Below are 24,530 nucleotides of genomic sequence, written 5' to 3' on the forward strand. Positions count from 1 at the left end.
TTCTTTCTTTTTTAACTTCCTTTGATCTTGATTCACCAGTAACTCTTTCTTCCCCATCTTTGTTTCTTTCCAGTATTCATAGTTGACATACACATCCTTTTATCTATAATATCACTGTTAATAGGAAAAGGCTTTACACCAATTGTGATGTGAACACGTGGCAGTAAAATACCGAACTTGCTGCCCAAAATTTGCAAGGAATACTACAATTCTTAAAGTCATGTATTGTTCCATGTGTCTAAGAATTAAAATGGACTTTCATAATTTACATTTCCTCCTGTGATTCAGAATAGAAAAGACACTACAATTATTATAGGACATGAGTTCCAGCTCTCTGCAAACACACTGCTTTTTCAACACCTCTGTGCCATCATCAATGGGTTTTTTGTTTATTGGAAAAACTGTAAAAGTTGAAAATATTTTGTTATACTTGATTTAACAAAGTGAGGCACTACAGTTACTTTCACTTTTTCTTGCGTAGGTTCCAAGTCCGTCCTCCAACATTTTCCAGAGATGTCGTGACCAGCAGTGGTATATCCACCACCTTACTACTGTGCAGAGTCAGTATCTTGCTCAGATTAATGAACTGAAAGAGGTGAGTGCTTTGTTGTTTAGTACACATTGTGTAATGTATTGACGTCTATTGTAATGCAGATATTGATCTTTGAGCTGTCTGTAATTGGCTTTAGTGAATACATTTCTGATCAGTTGAATTATAGAGTTTGACTTCATAGTGCGTAGAAACCTCTTTCATTATGATGACTGCAGCAACATCTCTCTGTGATACATTGTAGAGCCATCCCAATCTGTTGGTGTTAGCCAGATGCCGACACAAATTGTGGTGGTGGTGGTGGTGGTGGAGGAATCGAGGTGTGAAAGGGTCCCTACAGCACCTCCATGTTTGCAATGTGCTCTTCAAATCTCTTTTGATACAGTTGGGGAAAAATGGGATCTTCAGTGTCTAAGGCTGAAGGTATAGACCACCTGCAAGATGATGTCGGCAAATAAAGAGCTGCACATGATGGGACATAAAATTAATGTAGCAGTTGCCAGTGACAGGCAATAATGAACATACCAGAGACCCCATTCATTTCATATAATAATATCCCCCCCACACACACACATCTCTGCTGCCTACTTTAATGATGCCCTTGGTATTCATCATCATCTGCACATATTTGTACCTTGCACATATTCAGCAAGCAGAGGTAAAAGTCTGTAGTAGTGGCTTCAGTAACCAATAGAGAATAGGTAGTTGTAAATAGTATGGCTGCTCATCAGTGTTCACTGCTCAGCATGAAATTCTTGACTGGCTTGTTGCATGGTGACCCTTTCCATTCCCTGTTACAATCCATAATAGTGGTGTTCACTGCTCAGCATGAAATTCTTGACTGGCTTGTTGCATGGTGACCTTTCCATTCCCTGTTACAATCCATAATAGTGGATAGTGGTCTGTTATCAATGTATAGTTCACCACTTTAGATATGGTGATAGTGGTATCTCCAAATAAAGATAATCATGGTATCCCTTCAATATTATGGCGTGTGATAGTGCTTGCTCAAACTTGATGTAGGAGTACCCCATGAGTCGCACACAATTTGGTTGGCATAAAGTGTGCTGGTATCATTTGCCTTCCGTCAGTCTGCCATGCGCTATGGCTCCTGTACTGCTTGACAATGCCCCAGCATATGAGCTAGTACACCATTTACCTTGGTAACTAAAGCTTCTCTCTCTCTCTCTCTCTCTCTCTCTCTCTCTCTCTCTCTCTCCCCCCTCCCTCTCCCTCTCCCTCTCCCCCCTCCCACTACCTCCATCTCCCCACACTACCTCCATCTCCCCACACTACCTCCACCTCCCCCCGCTACCTCCACCTCCCCCCGCTACCCCCATCTCCCACCGCTACCTCCATCTCCCCCCGCTACCTCCATCTCCCCCCCCCGCTACCTCCATTCCCCCCCCCGCTACCTCCATCTCCCCCCCCCGCTACCTCCATCTCCCCCCCCGCTACCTCCATCTCCCCCCCCCGCTACCTCCATCTCCCCCCCCCCGCTACCTCCATCTCCCCCCCCGCTACCTCCATCTCCCCCCGCTACCTCCATCTCCCCCCGCTACCTCCATCTCCCCCCCGCTACCTCCATCTCCACCCCCCCCCCCCCCGCTACCTCCATCTCCCCCCCCGCTACCTCCATCTCCCCCCACTACCTCCATCTCCCACCGCTACCCCCCTCTCCCCCGCCACCTCCCTCTCCCCAGCCACCATCCTCCCCCCCCACTACCTCGCTACCCCCCACCTGTCCCCCCTGCCACGTCTCCCCCGCCATCTCCCCCCCGCCACCACCCTCCCGCCACCACCCTCCCGCCACCACCCCCCCGCCACCTCCCCATACCGCCACCTCCCCCTCCCCCCCCCCACCTCCACTCACCGCCCGCCACCTCCACTCTCCCCCCCACCACCTCCCCCCCCTATACCTCCCACCTCCCCCTCTGCCACCCACATCCGCCTCGCCCCCCCGCCACGTCCCCCCCGCCACCTCCCCCCGCCACCTCCCCCGGCCACCTCCCCCCGCCACCTCCCCCCGCCACCTCCCCCCGCCACCTCCCCCCCGCCACCTCACCCCGCCACCTCCCCCCGCCACCTCCCCCCGCCACCTCCCCCCGCCACCTCCCCCCGCCACCTCCCCCCCGCCACCTCCCCCCCGCCACCTCCCCCCCGCCACCTCCCCCCCGCCACCTCCCCCCCGCCACCTCCCCCCCGCCACCTCCCCCCCGCCACCTCCCCCCCGCCACCTCCCCCCCGCCACCTCCCCCCGCCACCTCCCCCCCGCCACCTCCCCCCCGCCACCTCCCCCCCGCCACCTCCCCCCCGCCACCTCCCCCCCGCCACCTCCTCCCCGCCACCTCCCCCCCGCCACCTCCCCCCCGCCACCTCCCCCCCCCCCCCGCCACCTCCCCCGCCCCCCGCCACCTCCCAAACGCCACCTCCCCCCCGCCACCTCCCCCCCGCCACCTCCCCCCCGCCACCTCCCCCCGCCACCTCCCCCCCGCCACCTCCCCCCCGCCACCTCCCTCTCGCCACCTCCCTCTCGCCACCTCCCTCTCCCCCCCTCCGCGACATCCCTCTCGCCACCCCCTCTCCCCACCACCACCTCCCTCTCGCCACCTCCCTCTCCCCCGCGCCACCTCCCTCTCCCCCGCGCCACCTCCCTCTCCCCCGCGCCACCTCCCTCTCCCCCGCGCCACCTCCCTCTCCCCGCGCCACCTCCCTCCCCCCGGCCCCCCGCCACCTCCCCCCCGCCACCTCCCCCCCCCCCCCCCCCCCCCCCGCCACCTCCCCCCCGCCACCTCCCCCCGCCACCTCCCCCCCGCCACCTCCCCCCCGCCACCTCCCCTCCGCCACCTCCCCCCCACCACCTCCCCCCCATGCCCCCCTCCGCCACGTGCCCCCCTGCCACCTCCCACCACCCCCGCCACTACCCCCCCCCCCCCACACGCCACCTCCCCCCCCCCCACCGCCACCTCCCCCCCCCGCCACCTCGCCCCCGCCACCTCCCAAACGCCACCTCCCCCCCGCCACCTCCCAAACCCCACCTCCCCCCGCCATCTCCCCCACGCCACCTCCCTCTCGCCACCTCCCCCCCGCCACCTCCCTCTCGCCACCTCCCTCTCCCCCCCTCCGCGACATCCCTCTCCCCCCCTCCGCGACATCCCTCTCGCCACCCCCTCTCCCCACCACCACCTCCCTCTCGCCACCCCCTCTCCCCCGCGCCACCTCCCTCTCCCCCGCGCCACCTCCCTCTCCCCCGGGCCACCTCCCTCTCCCTCTCCCCCGGGCCACCTCCCTCTCCCTCTCCCCCGCGCCACCTCCCTCTCCCTCTCCCCCGCGCGACCTCCCTCTCCCTCTCCCCCGCGCCACCTGCCTCTCCCTCTCCCCCGCCACCTGGCCTCTCCCCCCCCACCTCCGCCTCGCCCCCCAGCAACCTCCCCCCCGCCACCACCACCCCGCCACCTCCCTCCCTCCACCTCCCCCACCGCTACCTCCTCCCCCACCTTCCCCCACTACCTGCCCCCTACCGCAAGCCCCCCCTCCCCCCCCGCTCCCCCCCCTCCCCACACTGCCCCCGTCTCCACCTACAGCCCCCCTTTCCCCCCTGCTACCCCCTCTCCACCCGATACCCACGTCTCACCCCTGCTACTCCACTCTCCTCCCGCTACTCCCCTCTCCCCGCCGCTACCCCCCTAACCCACTCCCCTCGCTTCCTCCCTAACCCCCTCCCCCCGCTACCTCCCTCTCTCCCCCCGCTACCTCCCTCTCTCCCCCCGCTACCTCCCTCTCTCCCCCCGCTACCTCCCTCTCTCCCCCCGCTACCTCCCTCTCTCCCCCCGCTACCTCCCTCTCTCCCCCCGCTACCTCCCTCTCTCCCCCCGCTACCTCCCTCTCGCCCCCCGCTACCTCCCTCTCGCCCCCCGTTACCTCCCTCCCCCCCCCCCCCCCGTTACCTCCCTCCCCCCCCTCCCCCCCCCACCCGCTACCTCCCTCTCCCCCCTATTTGCTCAATATACAGATTGAATAACATTGTGGATAGGCTACAACCCTGTCTCACTCCCTTCCCAACCACTGCTTCCCTTTCATGCCCCTCGACTCTTATCACTGCGATCTAATTTCTGTACAAATTGTTAATAGCCTTTCGCTCCCTGTATTTTACACCTGCCACCTTCAGAATTTGAAAGAGTATTCCAGTCAACATTGTCAAAAGCTTTCTCTAAGTCTACAAATGCTAGAAACGTAGGTTTGCCTTTTCTTAATCTAGCTTCTAAGGTTAATCGTAGGGACAGTATTGCCTCACGTGTTCAAAGATTTCTATGGAATCCAAACTAATCTTCCCGGAGGACGGCTTCTACCAGTTTTTCCATTCGTCTGTAAAGAATTTGCGTTAGTGTTTTACATCCGTGATTTATTAAACTGATAGTTCGGTAATTTTCACATCTGTCAACACTTTCTTTTTTTGGGATTGGAATTATTATATTCTTCTTGAAGTCTCAGGGTATTTCGCCTGTCTCATACATCTTCCTCACCAGATGGTAGAGTTTTGTCAGGACTGGTTCTTCCAAGGCCGTCAGTAGTTCTAATGGAATGTTGTCTACTCCCAGGGACTTGTTTCAATTTAGGTGTTTCAGTGCTCTGTCAAACTCTTCACGCAGTATCATATCTCCCATTTCATCTTCATCTACATCCTCTTCCATTTCCATAACATTGTCCTTAAGTACATAACCCTTATATAGACCCTCTATATACTCCTTCCACCTTTCTGCTTTCTCTTCTTTGCTTAGAACTGGGTTTCCACCTGGTCCCTTGATAAATAGGCAGTATCTATCTTACCCCTAGTGATATATGCCTCTACATCCTTACATTTGTCCTCTAGCCATCCCTGCTTAGCCATTTTGCACTTCCTGTTGATCCCATCTTTAAGACGTTTGTATTCCTTTTTGCCTGCTGCATTTATGTCATTTAGTTTGTATCCTAACAAAATTCCAACACCATTTGCCCCACTATTTTCCACTCCCAAGTAGTATAGCTGGTAGTCACCAGTTTGTTTCAGCATTTGCTCCAGATTGCAACTCACAAAAGTGCTAAGTACACCAAGAATGTTCTTTTTCCTCTCTTTTGTGGCAGTCTCTTGACTTTCATCTCTGCATTAGCTTTGGTGTGTTCCATGTTCCAGTTTTGATCCTTTCTCAGTTTTTCTTCTTCCTGTTGTGAGTATTCTCTCTCAGTATGTTCCCTTGCTGCAGAGGCAAGTGAGGAAAGCTTTACTTCCAGAGTCTTGTATGTGAGAAGTCATTCCATGTATTCCTTGAGAGATTGTAATGTGGTAGTATGCTGTTCCTTTCAGTGCGAGGATGAGGTTGCCACTTTTTGTAAGTTAGATATTTTTTGTAGCTTCCCATTGGGGGTACAACACTACTTGTTCAGTCTGTGTTTGCCCCTGAGAGAAATGGGACATGTCTTGTGAAAAGCATTAGAAGTGTCTCCTTTTTTGCCTCTGCTGCTACTGAGGTCTCCATTGTTTTCTTTGCAAGGGGCCTTCAATGGTACGATCAACAGGAAGCCAATTGAACTATGTTTCTGAGAAGTGTCGTATCTCTATCCTTCCTTTCTCAGCCAGACTTGACATTTTCATCTGATATAAAATATGCACCTTTTGAAGTTGGTGACTTTGACAGATTTTGATAAATGTAGACCCGTTGCAGTAATAACTCTCTTCTCAAACCTTTGGAAGAGATAATGCGTTTAAGAGTGGTTAAGCTTACCTGTAAATATGAAGCTGTATGTCAGTTTATATTTTGGAAGGGCCTCTTGATTGAACATGCCATCTGGTATCATTTCACTGACACTGTAGTAAATATCTAAATGCAAAATTTTTGATGGCAGTTGAGAGAAAATAATTGATTAACTTAATATTCAGCTGATAGGAAGCAATTGCTCGTATTAGATAGCTCTGTTTGACCACAAGTTACTTTGAGTAATTTACATTGTGTGAGTGTATCAAAAACAAACACCCAGAAAAAGCACTGCAGCTGTATTATACCTGTAGAAAATAATAAAACACAAAACTGTTTACAATGTCTTTATTAGCAACTTCATCTCTATTTTTCTTTTACGTACTCTTGATTGATACTGAGCATTTTGTGCCTGTGTTATGCAGAAGTTAGCTGCTGAAATGGCACGAAATAATAATGCAACAGTGGCATGGGCAGAAAGTGCTGTGACATCACCATCTGCTTCAACTCCAAGAGTGACTTCTACTAGCAGAAATGTGGCAACATCACCTGTCGCGTCACCACCTGCACAGCTAGGAAGAGAATCATCTGGAACCAGGTACATTTCTTTGATAAAAAAATAATTCAAGTGCAAAGTGCGGAAGAAATGCTGTTCGCTAAATTTAATGTATTAGTTGTTGTTGTTGTTGTTGTTGTTGTTGTTGTCATTGTCGTCTTCAGTCTGAAGAGGGGTTTGATGCAGCTTTGCTTGCTACTCTGTCCTGCATGAAACTCTTTATCTCAAAATAACCACTGCAACTTACATCCTTGTGAATCTGCGTACTGTATTCGTCTCTTGGTCTCCCTCTACAATTTTCATCCCCGACACTGCCTCCCAATACTAAATTGGTGATCTCCTGATGTCCCAGAATGTGCCCTATCAACTGATCCCTTCTTCTACTCAGGTTGTACCACAATTTCTTTTTTCATCAATTTTATCCAGTATCTCCTCATTAGTTTTGTGATTAACCCATCTAGTCATAAGCATTCTTTTGTAGCACCACATTTCAGATGCTTCTTTTATCTTCTTGTCTAAACTGTTCATCATCTGTGTTTCACTTCCATACATGGCTACACTCCATACAAATTTTTTCAGAAAAGACTTCCTAACACTTAAATCAATATTTGAATGTAACAGATTTCTCTTCCACAGATATACTTTCTTGCTATTGCCAGTCTCCATTTTATATCCTCTCTACTTTGGCCATCATTAGTTATTTCACTGCTTAAATAACAGTTTAAATTATTGACATAAAAACTGAGGAAAATTTGCTGTACACGTTCAGAGTCGTGTGTGAGAATGCACCTCATCTGAAAAAAATTGTTCTTTTTTGTAAAGTTCTCACTCTCCACTTGTCAAGCCAAGACCAATTGAGCAAATTGATGTCTCTTTTGATGATCTGCAGGCTCCAACACTTGTGTAAGTTGAATCTTGTACGTATGAATTTTCAGATCTTTTGAAACGATTTCATGCAGTGAACTTGGTGATCAATTCAATTGTTGAGCTTGTCAGTGAGCCAATTTTCTGGGACTTACGGTCACGTTCTCATGCACAACATCATTGTTTTCTTGTGTTTGAACAGAAAGTGTTCGTCCTGTCTCCTTAACGTTTGAAACAAAATGTGTGGTCTCAGACTTCCCATATCATTGCTGATGATGACAGGCATAGCAAATATGTCATAACCTAAATATGAATATCTGTAGTGATGTTTACATATTGAATAAAGTGTGTACATACCATATTTTGTAACTAATTTACATTTTTTCATGTAGTTCAATAATTGTCACCCTGTATATCTGATAAATGTGTTTCCATAGCAGCACGGATGACAAACTTGGAAAGGGGGGAATCCTTCTGTCAGAAACAGTTCAGCATGTTCATGATGTCAAAAGAAAACTTAAATCTTAGTGGATCTGCAGGACAAATGCTACAAAATAAGTACAAAGACATATTTGGAAAGAAAAGTGGTTCTGAAACTGTGCAGAATTTCAAACGTGTTAATTGGCTGTCAAAAATACGATATGAGTGAGAGTGATGTGCTCTGCTATAAAGTTGCCAGATTGACATCTTGTGGCCAGGAGCACTCATTTTCCCAGTATAAGACAGTGTTTCGGGATAATCATCATTTTGTTTGTGATGGATAACTTTAAAATGAGTTGTGTTTCTGAGTACCGCACATCATTCAATTTCACATGAAGAAATTTAATTGCAATAAAATGCATTTACTTTTTTGGTCATATATTTCAAGTATTTTTAAGCATAAGAAATAAGTAGTTTCTTAATTTTAGCACCTAAAAATTCAAGCCTTAGTAACAACTGGCATTTCTTTTCTTTTAAAATTTTGTACAGTTTTTAGGACAATATCCTGAAGCAATCCATCCTGACTCTGATGACTCCAGACATATCGTACACTACTGGCCATCAAAATTGCTACACCATGAAGATGACGTGCTACAGACGTGAAATTTAACCGACAGGAAGAGGATGCTGTGATATGAAAATGATCAGCTTTTCAGAGCATTCACACAAGGTTGGGGCTGGTGGCGACACCTACAACGTGCTGACATGAGGAAAGTTTCCAACCGATTTCTCACACACAAACAGCAGTTGACCAACGTTGCCTGGTGAAACGTTGTCATGATGCCTCGTGTAAGGAGGAGAAGTGCGTACCATCACGTTTATGACTTTGATAAAGGTCAGATTGTAGCCTATTGCGATTGTGGTTTATCATATTGTGACAGTGCTGCTCGCATTGGTCTCAAGATCCAATGACTGTTAGCAGAATATGGAATCGGTGAGTTCAGGAGGGTAATACGGAATGCTGAGCTGGATCCCACGGCCTCATATCACTAGCAGTCGAGATGACAGGCATCTTATCCGCATGGCTGTAACGGATCGTGCAGCCATGTCTCGATCCGTGAGTCAACAGACGGGGACGTTTGCAAGACAACAACCATCTTCACAAACAGTTCGACGACGTTTGCAGCAGCATGGACTATCAGCTCAGAGACCATGGCTGCGGTTACCCTTGACGGTGCATTACAGACAGGAACACCTGCGATGGTGTACTCAACAACGAACATGGGTGCACGAATGGCAAAACGTCATTTTTTCGGATGAATCCAGGTTCTGTGTGCAGCATCATGATGGTCGCATCCGTGTTTGGCGACATCGCGGTGAACGCACATTGGAAGCGTGTATTCATCATCGCCATACTGGCGTATCACCCTGCATGATGGTATGGGTGCCATTGGTTACACGTCTTGGTCACCTCTTGCTCGCATTGATGGCACTTTGAACAGTGGATGTTACATTTCAGATGTGTTATGACCCTTGGCTCTACCCTTCATTTGATCCCTGCGAAACCCTACATTTCAGCAGTATAATGCACGACCGCATGTTGCAGGTCCTGTACGGGTTTCTGGATACAGAAAATGTTAGCCTGCTGCCCTGGCCAGCACATTCTCCAGATCTCTCACCAATTGAAAACGCCTGGTCAATGGTGGCCGAGCCACTGGCTCGTCACAATACGCCAGTCACTACTCTTGATGAACTGTGATATCATGTTGAAGCTGCATGGGCAGCTGTACCTGTACACGCCATCCAAGCTCTGTTTGACTCAATGCGCAGGCGTATCAAGGCCATTATTATGGCCAGAGGTGTTCTGGATACTGATTTCTCAGGATCTATGCACCCAAATTGCATGAAAATGTAATCACATGTCAGTTCTAGTATAATATATTTGTCCCATGAATACCTGTGTTATCATCTGCATTTCTTCTTGGTGTAGCAGTTTTAATGGCCAGTAGTGTATTTACGCTACTACGCTGACTGGCACATAAAATGCAACATTCAATAAATGATGTGTAATCATTATGTAATTATCTATTTAATCAAAGTGAAGCAATTCAGTCAAGTTTTTGAGACAGGGTATGTAATTGGCGTTGCTTTGCGAACAACCAATGAAGTGTTGTTAGCCTCAGTTGTTGTTTCCCACACAACCTGGAAAACACATCACTGAATGTGAGCAAAAAATATTTTCCCACTCTTGTAGTGCTTATTAATGCACCTTGAATTCTTCCCCTTTCAATCACATGTGTTAATAGGAACTTTCTGTGATTGTCATAATCAGCTTTCTGGAGTAAACAGGTCCTTAAGCCCTGAACAAGCTATGAATGCTGTTGCTTTGGAGAAAGATGGCTGCAGCAAGCCTTAAGTTGCAGAAGTGTTGAGTACTAGACTTTTCATGATTTCCAGAATCATACAAAGGCACAGGGAAACTGAAGGCTTTGCAAGGAGACCAGGAGACGGCCCAAGAAGATTAACATCAGAGATAGATAACCGCTTCTTACAACTTCAAGTTCTGCACGCCTGTTACACCACTGCTATTGAAGCATGAAATTGACTCTACTGTGTTTGAGGGGTGAGAGAAACTGTCAAAGAAGACTGGAAGAAGCCAATCTTCAAACCAGAAGACCTGCTACAGGTCCTAACTCACCAGAGAGCATTGCACAGCTTAACGACATTTCACATTTTGGCTGAACAGTACAACAATGTGATAAAGTGTTGTTCACTGATGAGTCATTATTTGGCCTCCAATCACCTGACAGAACAGAGATCGTCTTGAGAAGACCAGGGGAAACGTTATCCCCATGCACATTCTCATCCAGGACGCATTTTCGGGGTGGGTCTGTGATGATGTGGGCGGGAATCGATACAGCTGCAAGGACGAATTTGGTCTTCTTGGAGCATGGAAGCCTTGCCACATGAGGAGGAAATCACTCTGGAGCATGTTGTGCCTTTCTCTCCATTTATTGGTGATTATTTTATACTAATTCACGACAATAGAAGCCCCACAAGTTGCAAGAACTGTACAGAAATTCTTGGATGAAACAATAATTCATGTTATGGACTGACATGCTCGAAGACCTGATTTGAATCCTATTGAGCGCATTTGGGACCAGCAGGGGAGCAGAGCCCGTCAGCACTATCCAGAAACCCTACAGGACATACAGGACACCCTCCTGGAAGGATGGGATCTGATTCATCAACAGGACATTATTGCATTAATCAAGAGCTTACCTGAAAGGTTGGATGCCATTATTGGTGCAAGAAGTGGCAATACAAGCTTTTGAAAACGTGAACAGAGGTCTCCAAGATCATCTCCGAGGTTTGTGAAGTAAAGTGTGAAGTGTATAACATCAAAACAGACGTGCATTATCTTTGAGCTTACTCAGAATATCCTTGAAGCATGTATCTCTGGCTTAATTTGTTAAATTTGTTTATAATCATCTTTCTTTTTTCATTGTTGGGTCCTTAGGTTGGACTGTATCATCATATTCCGTCACAAGATAGTGGATTAGTGGCAAAAAGGTCATAAATTTAAAATAAATTTCAGTTGTGTGAAATTGAAGTGTTGCATCCTTAGTGCTGATCAGTGTATAAGACGATCCTGAATGTAAGATGACATTTTTTAAAGCCTTTCTACAAATTTTTATTTTTATCCTATTCTTATTAATTAGAATTACAAACTGTTTTATTAATATAAAGTTTCTGCCTAAAAGTCAACATTTTATCTATTTAAACTTAAACTATTGAGTGTTCACATCTCGTTTGTTCAGGGAGAAACAGAAAGTAATAGTTAACATTCATTTTTATCTTGAACCTTTCTTTATTCACTATGTAAACCAGTAGTCTGTGGTGCCACTAACTTTTAATCATCTTCAACACTGGTATGATCATCTTCATTTTTAAGCCAACTGCCATTTCTTTCACCCTACACTTCTCCCATATTTTGTCGTGTTATTAGTAGGGACAGGAAAATTTCGCAAAAATGATAACGCAAAAAATAACATGAAATTAGTGATTTTTAACAAAATAGTATGAATTTGGCAATTTTTATGAAATTCAGAGAAATTTGTTATTCTCACATTTAAAAAATGCTATAAGTTTGAGAATGGCAGTATGCGATTTTTATAACTGAATGTTGGAATTGCATTTTGACATCTTATTTCCTCAAGCTTGAGGTTCATGTATAATCTTAAAATGAACGGTCATTTCTCACATAACTATGATGTGATATCAAAACTAATACCAAAAGTGGCAAAATACATAGCACTGGAAATGGCATTGGAAAAAATTTTACTGAAACAGGAAACAAGCACCAAAATTAGAGAAAACACTGAGATTGACAAAAAATAGCAGTGTGTGTGTGGCAAAAAATAGCAACATATTTCCCAAAAAAATTGCAAAAAGTAACACAGTTTGACAAAAAATAATGAGCAAAAAAACAAATCTGGTCTGTCAAACAATAACTCCGGCTTTGGCAAAAAGCACCGAATTTGGTAAAAAAATAAAACTCAAATTTGGCAAAAATAAAACCACAAAGAGAAAAGTATGAAATTAAACTGGCAAAAAACAGCAAAATTGGCATAAAAATTTGTAATTTACAAAAAATGAAAAGATCCACCGAATTTGGCAAAAGTAATGACTCCAGATTCGGCAGTAAAAGTCAGTCATGAATTTGGCATCACAAGGTAACTCCGGATCTGACAAACAGCAACACCGAAATTAGCTGTAAAATAAAAAAAATGTTTCCTGTCCCTAACTATGAGCCATTCATGGCATTGTATGTAAAGATATCATTACAGATTCACTTGATATTCTGCTCTAGGCAGTAATAATGCACTGGCACAACATGCTGCGTGCTTAAGCATGAATTCCAGAGTAATTATGTTGATATAAATGAAGAGGGTTTTGTTAACTTCCTCCTTCAGTGAGGCTCTAATCATCTTGAAAAAACCATTCACTGTAAAGCTGTAATAGCAGAGCCTTGAAAGATCTGTTCACCGCAACAGCCATTAATTGAACAGGTCTTTCTTGTTCTTTGATCCTTAACTTCCTGGGTGAGTTGTGCCCTGAAAGAATCCAGCAACATTATTTTCCCTCTGTTAAACATAGTCTTTTATTCTGCTCCAAACTACATTCATCCAATCTATCAGCAGGGCATTTATCATCTATCCCTTTTAATGACATCTACAGGATTCACACAGGCAGTACCTTCGACATGATTCTCCTGTGAACAACCGTATATGAGACCAGCATTTTTGCTTCTGCTACTACACCCAGTATCAGTGTTATTCTGTTGTTTTCATTACTGGAACTTCTTACAGGAACACTTTTAATGCCCTTAATGTTCACAGTAAGACTTCATAACATACCAAAATAAACAGCTGTCCAATTGGTGTTGCCCTTATGGATCAGCAATTAGCCATGCCTTTCTTTTATATAAAATTTTGTGACACTGGTACGAAGTATTATATTGTCAAATGCTGAGGGAAGTGTCGAGCTAGCATTGTTTTGTGTTTTAAAGTAAGCGCTGTCCTCTTTGTCATCCTTTGCTTTGAATTCTGCAATGTGTGCAGTTGGAAAATTGCTGAATCTCTCCAGTTTTTCTTGGAACATTCCCTGCTTCTGCCCTCAGAAAGTTTGGCATACAGAACTGGAATTCTTTAATTTATTGTTCATTTGTGCCACCAATGAATGTTTGCTTCTGCTGAACAGTTGTTTGTGGCTTCCACTTAAAATTAGTGTTTTATTTTCTGCTTGAATCAGTTGTGAAATGCAAACTGATGTATCCATATTCTCAACAGTTCCAACTGTGATTTGCATCCATTTTAGATTGCTGCAGTTCTTATCAGTGCTGACAATATAAGCAGAATGAATGGCAACACATTGTCCTCTCGCCTCCCTGCAGCTGAATCTACAGATATTGCACCACTGGAGGTTTTATTGATTTATTTATTTTTCACAATTACAGCCTATTATCTGAGAAGCAAAAATAGGCCATTTCACATTTTTGTGGCTAACAATAAATGTATGTATTAATTATTTATTCCTGGAACTTATTTTTAAAAAATGCTAATGCCAAAACTATTTTCTACCACTGCAATTACTTTCCACCACTACTAAACTGTAATGAAGTCCCTTAACCAATTACCCAACTACTAATAGTACTATTAGTACTGCGGATTCTGTTTTGTTTTTGCTCAATTACTAGGGTGCATCTAAAGTGTAGATGTTTCTGCTACTGGATCCACTCTCATGCTACCCTGACCAACAGTCATTGTCTGCTGGAACCACTTCAGGGTAGCAGTGCACATTATCTTTCATTGCAAACCTTCAAAAGCAACAGTGCCGAAGCACCATTGTTGAAACTTATATTTCCTTTGTTGTGCTACAATTCAAACGTTCTTTGTGAACATATTTTTGTTGACATTTTAACATCTCCTGTAGAAATTTGTACTACTATCTAGTACTTTTATATGTGAAAAGTCAATTCTTTTGTGACTACAATTGGATTCATATGTGCTGCATTTTGAGCATAATAGATGTCCATAAAAAGCAAGTACGCAGGATACATTCCCATTGTTGGCAGCGCGGAGAAATTTGCTGCCTGCTTGCTGCTACTTTCCCTACATTCGTCTAAAGCGTGCGTCGCCTAGGACAACGCTTCCACACATAGAGGCAGAGCAGAAAGGAAGCGTGGGGGGTTGAGGACTGCGCATGCACGGCAGCAGAGAGCAGGAAAACAAAGTCCACATTGCCGAACTGCATTGCTGCAGATAACAGACAGGCTCATTTGCATACACTCTATTATATGTTCAAATCTATGAGGGGAATAATAAATGTTAAAACCAATTTTGATCTATTGTCGTGAGAGAAATACTAATTCATGTCCACTGCTCCACAGATTTACTATGTGTGACGTCAGGAGGTGAGAAGAGGTGACACAGTTTTGTGAATACATGAAGTACAATTTTTCTCAAAAAAAAAAAAACATTGAAACTGCTTGCAGTAATAACCATTTATTGCGATTTGAACTGCATAATAAGTAAAAATTTAATACACAACAAAATCAACTTCAAGCACAAACCGAAATCATCATATTTACGTGACAGCTGCTTCTGCTCAATTTTTAAAAATATGTAAGGTCGGTCTCTCTCTCTCTCTCTCTCTCTCTCTCTCTCTCTCTCTCTCTCTCTCTCTCTCTCTCTGTGTGTGTGTGTGTGTGTGTGTGTGTGTGTGTGTGTGTGTGTGTGTGTGTGTGTGTTATGATAGTTAAGGATAATCACTGCATGTAAAAAAGAATTAGTGGTAGAAAAGACTAATGTAAAAGACTATCGTAAAAATGGTCCATAAGTTGTCATATTTTTCTTTGTTAGTGGGCATTATGAGTGTAAACTAACACGTTCAATATTACAGTGAGAGACCACGTTTATAATCAATTGAATAAGCAAACAATTAACCATAATCTGCGAATAACTCCAGGGAATTTGACCTATAACTTCGAAAACCACCGATATCTCAATAAGTAGCAGTTGCTGTGATTTTAGGGCTTTATCCAGTGTGTCCCTTGAAAATGCAGAGGTTTAGAACATGGTGGGAGAAGCTTAACTTCTCCTTGGGTAATATGTAGAACATTATAGTCTGCATAATTGAAAGGATACAAAGTCCTAATCGAAAAGTCTTGGAAGTTCTCATTATTATGTATGCAACTGATATGTTGACAAACACATTTTTTTAAACCACGAGTCTTTAAAACAAAGTAATAATATTTCTTAGTTTTAAAGTCTACATCGTAATAACATCGTCACTTCTATTCAAGTCTGTTTCTGAACAATCTGATTTTAAATTTACAATGATAGGTTCCATGCTTATATCCATCACCTGTCAAATTCGTCTTTCTGAAGCTTTTCAGCATGCCACACAGTCTGTGCCCACACTACAGGTGAGATGTTGTCTGTTGCCTCATTGTTTATTGCCTCATGCACAAGCAATTTACTGTATGTTATCTTGAAGGTCCCCCCCCCCCCCCCCCCCCCCCCCGCAACCCCCCTCGCGCATGGTCTCAAAACCCTTTGCCCAAATTAATTCCATGGTATTACAGTGACAGTGACACATGGGTAAACGCTAAACTGTGTGATCCCATTCACGTGCAAGGAAGTCAAGTTTGTACATTGTCACGTGACTTTGTGATGTACGTTTTACATTTCTTGCTTTTATGTTTTTGTTTTCTTTAAAGACAAAGAGAAAAGGTGAAGCAGTAGACCAGCAAAGAGCCTGCACCTACCATCATGTATTTTTGATTTTCAAATCATAAAAAACATGAGATGTTTTTCGTGTTCCTCTGTAAGAGGAAGGACTCGATCTTTGCTAATGAACGAAGGTAGACACAAATTATTTTAAAGAGTAATCAGTGGTAGCTATTTTGGGTTGAGAGAATAAGTAAAAAAGTCTGTATTTTTGATGTGTGTAGAAGAAATAGTACATTCGTATTTTGTTAGTGAAAAGGTGAGTTGTTATTCCAAGTAGTACTGTAATATAGAATAATTCAAGAAACCCACTTGTGTATTTTGGAGCTAATACGAAGATTTGATTACAAAAGGAATGATGGACATGGTCAAGATTTTGTAGGTGGATATGGCGATCGGACGTAGTATTATTAATCGGTAAGCATAAATCCTCAGCAAGAGAAAGACTACTTCGTCCATGCAGAACTAATATGAACTCATTTACAGGCATAGTCCGGCTTATTGTGCTTGTCCGAACACCAAAAAATTAATCTCATTATTTCCATTTATTTAAACATATTTTTTTTATTGTCGTATAACTTGTACATTAACTTGTAAATTAACGAGCTGTGGGAGATCGGTATGAGTCTGGTTTATATGGCGCTTAGTATTTCTATTTTTAAGCTGGGGAGAAATATCCGCTTTTCTGGTGTTGGTACTTGATTTTTTTCTTCTGGATTATAACTGGCAAGACTGACTTCAAAGCAAGGTATGACAAGAATTGTGAATCATGTCACATAATTGACAGCGTTCATTGCCGAATGGTAATCACTGCTGATTTTCTTGCATGTAAATACAAGTTTTTTCTGAGAAATAGAATCAGAAGAAGTGTCAGCTTGCAGAATAATTATCCGAGAACCTATCCCTATGAGAACTTTAAAACTGCCAGTACCATCACTCATTTTCCAGCAGATCCTCTTGGAGTGACTCTAATTGACCCATGTTTCATCAAGGTAATACACTGTTGAACTACCTCCTTCTCTTGTATCGTGAATCTTTATATGGGATATAGTTCATGCTACACCTAGTTCACTTCTTTGAACTAAAAACTCTCTTCTTAACATATCTGGAACCAACGTCTTTTAATATTCTTTACCTTGGCGAAGTGCTTACCATAGAAGCCTGCATAACTGCAACACATTTTTGTTATGTCGGGCATTCATTATTCACGTGAAGCACCTTAAAACATTGTTGTTAAAACTATCCATTTGTGTTACAGGTTCCTTGCGATTTCTATGCTTTCCAGGTGACACGAAACCAACTGTTTCTACAGTTCCTACAGCTCTGACACTTTCCTTTACAATTCTCATTAGAGTTCTCTTAGCTGACACCACATGGATCTTGAGTCCGTTCTTATGTTTCCTAATGTCAACAGTAGGAGACCTGCTTTTAAATTCACGTTTGAAAGAGTTATAAATGAGGTAAATAATCCGCCTTGTCTGCTTGTGAAGCACTGCATTTTTACTGTAGTCACCTGACTTTTTTATTAATCGCACTTAAACATTTACAGGATACACATTCACAGCTATACTAGTACAAGAAAAAAAAGGAAAAAAAAATTGATAGTTGAATGAATAATTCGGTTGTCACGAAGTGTGGCAACAGTGCAGCATGTGGGAGCAAGATTCTCGCTCTCTAGCTGTAACTATCTGCTATCCGCTCGGAAAGAGAAGGAATGTTATTGGTCACCAGTAGCTAGTGGAGGGGGATGCGCAGAATGGCTGAAAATTGGGCCGCCTTCGTACATGAAGCGAACAATAAGTGCCTGGCCAAGCTGCTCCCACTGTTCCCTCTCTCACCTGCAAGTGACCACAGTTGCCAAGATTTCATCTGCAAATGTGACACAGCCCTGAATGCAACACAAAAATGTTGAACTCGGCAACAATAATTTAATTTGCGAATGGAAGACAATCTGTAGTTTTTGAATGATGAATTCAGGAAAAAGTCATCTGGTAGTTGAGTAAATATGATATGTTATACTTTCCAAGTTTACAAAATATCAGTTTGTTCGAGTTATCAGTAGAGTAAGCATCACCCTAATGAATTCGTAATCATATCACACTGCACTGCAGCCATGCTTCTAGATAATGATTTCATATGTTATGCTCAGCAATCCACTATTTGCCCTAGGAGCAAATCTGTTATCACCCTGTAGGAGGAACCACACACTAGATTTACTGAAAATTAACTACCTTTCCAAAGAAGCTGGTGTGATAGGGGACATAAGTTGCAAGTGAAATCTCAGATACTTTAGCAGACATGCTCTTCGAATGTGTGGTGGGAAACTGTCAGTGCGAATGCCAAGAGAGAAGTTGCAGTGGCTAGAACTGTATGATAGCCCAGCTGACAGTTTTGCAAGCCACAAACTTCAAACTTGTGAATTAAATCAAAGGAAATGATCTTAGACTCTTTTCATTCAGTATGATAGGACAGTTTGGAGGGAGGCAGTTCTGGTACCTTTCTACAAAGCAGGAAAGGACAGAATGTGTTCCAGTACTTACACTAGTATCACTTTAACTGTTTAGGATAGATGTTTGAACCTATTGTCAACCCTACCAGGTGTGGCTACACAACAGGTTTTTTAGTGAAATTCTGTTTGATAGTTTTGAACAGAGTAGCAGAGTGCATAAACTGCCCACTTCCAAGACACAGTAAGGTGTACTGACCTCATGTTGAATCCACCTGGTGCTTAACAGTGAGGACCAGATGTGTGGGCTGTCCTGGATGTTGTTTTTAGGCTGTCTTCCACATCAGACTATGTAAATACTGGGCTGATACAAATGTCCCACTTCAGATACGCACTATGCAAACATTTGAAAACATTCTCACACTTGAACATGAGAACACTAGACACCAGTCGATGGGGTACATAGATTCTGTCCTGTTGGTGTCAGGAAAGGCATCTGGCCACCCATTGCCACTTCTGAAATAACATGCCAATGCCATGGAGACTTGGGAAAAGGTTAGGAAGAAGTAGTAGTTTTGAGTAGGAGAAAGAAGTCCCTCAAGGAAGTGTTGTGTTACCCTGTGTGCCTTAGTCATGAGTCATATAACATTCTCTGTAAGGAGTCTTGTAGAGTGCTGCTTCAGTCTGTCAATTGCAACACAATGTTTGACGAGTTAAAAGGAGAAAGAGGTTTTAATTTCTCTGCGGGTCCATAGGTTCATCATTGTTCTGAAGTCACTGGGCCGACCACACCATTGATTGCCCTGCTATGAAACAGATTTTTGCAAACTGTCCATTAGCAACAAGGACAGTAGAGATATGTATGACACACAAGCTAAAGAGACTTCGTGTGAGGCAAATACCAACCAAAACCCAGGGTTGGATCTAACTACCACCCTCGTTACTGAAAAGAGCAAATTTAATTGTACATCATAACAGTATATTGGTAATCACGGATGGGTCTAAAACAAGTGGACATACTTGGCTACTTCGGGGATTTTCTTGATCATCTCCTCAAGATTGGTCTCCCAAAGGAACTTACTGTGTTTAATGAAGAATTAAATGTGTTCTTGAGGGGACTGGAGTAGATGACTTATAGCCAAGTTCAGTAATTTTTCATATGCTCTGATGCCAAAAGTCCAGGATGCCTACAAAAGCTCAGGAAGGATGTGTCATTCTGTTGGATAGTGCTATGTCACATAAGAATTAGGGAAATGAATAAGCATATGTGGCAGGCAAGTAAGCATGTAGTGATAAACTGGCAGTTCATTGTGCTGCAGCCATATATGCTATCACCTCAGAGGCGTTGTTTTGATTAGAACAAGGTACACATAAACGCTTGGTTACTTCTGCCTGTAAACAGTATATACGAGGTGGATTCTAATGGCAATATCTCTCTCTCTCTCTCTCTCTCCCTCTCTCTCTCTCTCTCTCTCACACACACACACACACACACACACACACACACACACACACACTTACTTTTTAAAATATGTGGTTTTGATATTTGTTTTAGCTTTTGGGAAAACAGATAGAAGTTACTATAGCAAAAAGATATATTGTGAATCAGAGAATGTGTTCTACCCTTGCCATTATTTCTAGTACCAGTACCTCATCTGCAAGAGGGATGGCTGTGAAAAATTCACCAGCAAAATCTGCCTCGCTTCCAAAGCCTCGGGAGCCTCCAGTGCCAATGTCTCAGTCAGCTCCAGAATTAGCTTCTGTCAATACTTCCAGCTGCAGTTCCAGTGATAGTGAGGTAGGTGTGGCATATGGATACATTTTTAATTGCCATCATTTAGAGGTTAAATACTTTCTTCATTTTTTCTAACTTGCGCTAGTAGTTTCATTTTTGTGCTCTTGTCACTCAAATCTATAATACATTAGATTCCAATTTTTGTCATCCCTACCAGATTAGATTGACCCTGCTCCTTACCCTGTGCTGCTGCCTCTGTTGTTGGACTAATTTGTGCTGACCAGCCATTCTTTACCTTATGAGACTTCTGATTTGCCAGTTATCAAACAATATAGCTTATTGTAGCCCTCTTTGGATCAGTCACATTAATTATGCAAAATTCTAGTGCGTCTTTCTCTGTTACTGGTAAATGGTAATTAATGACAATTTTATTGTTTTTTTTGCTAGTGTATAATTAAAATATCTTCACTGCCAATATATTTAAGGCTGCCAATAGGGTTCTGTGAAGAGAGCCTAATTCTCCCTGATTTTCTCACAATTTGTTGCAAAGAACTTTAAAATCACTGCAGCAAATTAATTAAAAATAACATCGGATGCTTCACTCAGTGTGTAATAGCCAGTGATTTTGAAAAGCTATCATATTTCTTGTTTGATGTTAAGAATTGCATTCACTGCTATTCATATTGAGTAATGACATTATTACGATAATGCTTTTTCCAAAATAATCCTACAACATGTTTGAATGCATAGTTTCGCAGCAATATGAATTACTACTAAGTGACATCTACAATTTAACATTTCATCAGCAACTGTCCGAGTTGCTGGTAAGTACAAACCCAAAGATGCCAATTTACCAGCTGTAACCATAAATTATATGCCTGTGATACTGTAGTTCATGCCCAAATTTCATTGAATTGTTGTACTCTGTTCCACTGAAAGTTGTAGTGTGGTATATTCACTTTTTATAGCTACCTAAGTATAGGCAAGGAAACTGTTACTTTCCATATTTGAGGTATATTGCAAAAAATTAAAATTTATTCATTAAATGTCAACATTCTTTTATCTGCTCGAAAAGTGTATTTAGTGCACAATTCAGGTTGCAGTTGTATTGGGGCATTTATGTATGCACAACACGCGTAATATAAGAACAGTGTAACATATGAACAGTGGAAGTACAGGTGACAATTCAAGTAAATGACTGTTGCTTATTGCATTAGTTATGTAGCTGTTACTGGTACTGTAGACTGTGGTTTAAGCATGTGGATTTATTAATTGACAAAATTACTGACTTCACCATTATGAGAGGGCTTATGATGTTAGATGACAGTGTCTGGAAGGTGGTTATATTAAGTGGTCTGTTTTCAATTTCGGTATATATCATAGCAGACCTCCAAGCACATGAGCAGCATTTGGAACATATGCTCTATCTCGTTATTTGACATGGTCATATTTGGAGTTAAGCAGTGAGTTATATTAAAGCTTTGTATTCAGAAAAACCATCTCAAATAATAAGATAAATGTGCCAAGTCAGATGAATGAAGACTACTGAAAACTGTCTGAATTCTGAAGATGGCTTGTCAGTAAGCCAAAAATAGTAATCAATAAAATTATGTTTGCAATATTGATGTAAGTGTTTTTCTGAACCTTTAGATTTAACCTATGCTGTAAATATTGTAGTAATTGCCTGTTTTTGCTCTTTTCACTGTTCTGAGTTTTTTTTACCCTTAGTTATTTATGTGAACTGTTCAGTCACCTGTACTTAAAGCTGTTAATATTATTGTCTACTGCTTTAGTCATCCCTGAATGTTTTTCTCATACCTATTTTCTTCATTATTTATCTTCTTTTGATACCTTGTGAAATTATTTCCAGATTTCTGTGATCATTCTTTCAATTAGTACTTCTCAAGCTCATTTGCCATCAACCAGACAGATTGTGTCTTAGACATTCATGTTGCTGATGCTTTGTGTGCCCCTTATCAGTATTCACCAGCATGCAGTAAAAAATTTGTGCTATTTGCTGTGCTACCATTAGACTTAAGATTTCATTTACATATACACCTCTTGAGATACATACCAAAGAAAGAAGTTGGGCAGTATAAATTTTATTTAATTTCTGTACTTTTATCTTTGGAAAACTCAGAGTTGTAGGTAATATCCAACAAAATATTACTTGAATGTTGTCCATTCATGCAGGAAGCTTGCCAATTCCATCATCCAAAGAATTTGTGTTACACATCATGTATCTCTCTCACATTTCTGTATGATGATACAGAATTTGTGTTCTTCACTTAATGATGCCAAAGCATCATGAGAGTAAATATAACTGAGTGAAGCCTTGCTTCAGTATGTAATTAGTTTGGCTTCCAGACAGCAGAAGACGATGTGACACACAAGTGAGAATGGGTGATGACTGCTTGGTGCATGGAGTGTTGCATTGTCATAGATACTTGGGTCCAGAAGAATTCTGTGCAAATCCCCAAGAATAATAACTATATTTCGATGACTATGTGAAAGTACAAAACTATGTGGACTTTTTTCTCAAATTTATCATTCAGAAAATACAAAGCAGTCTGACATTCACAGATAAAACTTTGATTGCTGTCTGATACATTCACAGGTGCTGCTTTGGTAGTTGAGGTCAGATGCAGATTTAATTTGGCAATTTTAGAAAGGAGAGACTGGGAGCAGAAGCAGAGTAACTTCAAAATGTGCAGATACCCAACAGTAGTATATATTTTTACAGGAGACAAATTAATTCTGTCATAAACATGTTCACACAGAACGCTTAAAATTTGCTTCAGTGAACGAAATATGAGTGAGTGCCAGCAGTGGTGCTGAGGCTGCTGTCTCTATACAGCACTATTGATGATCAAAGTTGTCAACAAAAGATAAATCAAACGTGCTGTTCAGATGAAGTGTGCAGATTTTGGCCAATTTAGCTCTTTGGAGCCAAGATGACAACATATTGTTGTATTGATTTTAAATTAAGATTCCATCTCCATCACAGTGTCATTAGCATATGAATTTTTTTGGTGATAACGTTCTTAAAAGTAGCAGCAGCATTCAGTTTGCTTTCTTTGTTATTAGGGAACAACTGGTTGTAGAAGTTAGGTAATAACTTTTGAATGATACAATGATTAGAAATGATACAATGATTAGACACATTTCTCTCTGTCTGACTTTAAACTGTGTGCCTCGCTAAGGTCAGCGAACTTTGAGATTGAAATAACTCGATGTCAGACATAGCTCTTGCAGTAAACTTTGCTTCACATTGTAAAATCAGTTACAACCCTTGGGCTTATAATTTACTTCGAACTGCAATAAGAACCACAAGTTTTGATATAACTGAAGTTTATGAACAAAAACTTGGTGCCTGATGATGATGGTGTGGCGTAATCACCTACACAATAACTTACTGTCAATTGTTATTTTGTCGGAAAGACATAGGTGCAAGGAAAGTAACTGCAAAGAAACAGTGGGCGACAGAAGAAATATGACAATTGATTGATGAAAGAAGGAAGTACAAAAATCTTCAGGTAAAGAGAGGAATACAGCAATATAAATCACTTAGGAATGAAATGAATAGGAAGTGCAGGGAGGCCAACATGAAGTGGTTGCAGGAAAAATGTGAAGAAATAAAAAAAAGAAATGAACATCAGAGGGACTGTCTCAGTGTGTAGGGAAGTCAAAATGAACTTTGGTGAAATGAAAGGTAAGGTCAGTGACATTAAAAGTGCAATGGGAATTCCACTGTTAAATGGAGAAGAAAGATTGGATGGGTGGAAAGAATACATTGAAGGGGTGGAATTGTCTGATGTGATAGAAGAGGAAATTGGAGTCTATATGGAAAAGATAGGGGATCCAATATTAGAACTGGCATTTAAAAGAGCTTTGTAGGACTTAAGATCAAATAAGGCTGATATGATAGATAGATAG

General features: G+C 42.6%; 1 protein-coding gene across 1 annotated transcript in view; it reads left to right on the plus strand.

Annotated features, from left to right (window-relative positions):
• LOC126486396 (E3 ubiquitin-protein ligase TRIM37-like) overlaps positions 1–24,530 on the plus strand; it is a 305,290-nt gene that overhangs the window by 114,345 nt on the left and 166,415 nt on the right. Inside the window, 4 exon segments of the mRNA XM_050108945.1 lie at positions 482–501; positions 504–595; positions 6,705–6,877; positions 20,501–20,657. Of these exon segments, the coding sequence (XP_049964902.1) occupies positions 482–501; positions 504–595; positions 6,705–6,877; positions 20,501–20,657 (442 nt within the window).

This window comes from Schistocerca serialis, chromosome 1 (assembly GCF_023864345.2).
Source record: "Schistocerca serialis cubense isolate TAMUIC-IGC-003099 chromosome 1, iqSchSeri2.2, whole genome shotgun sequence".
NCBI classification, from domain to species: domain Eukaryota; kingdom Metazoa; phylum Arthropoda; class Insecta; order Orthoptera; family Acrididae; genus Schistocerca; species Schistocerca serialis.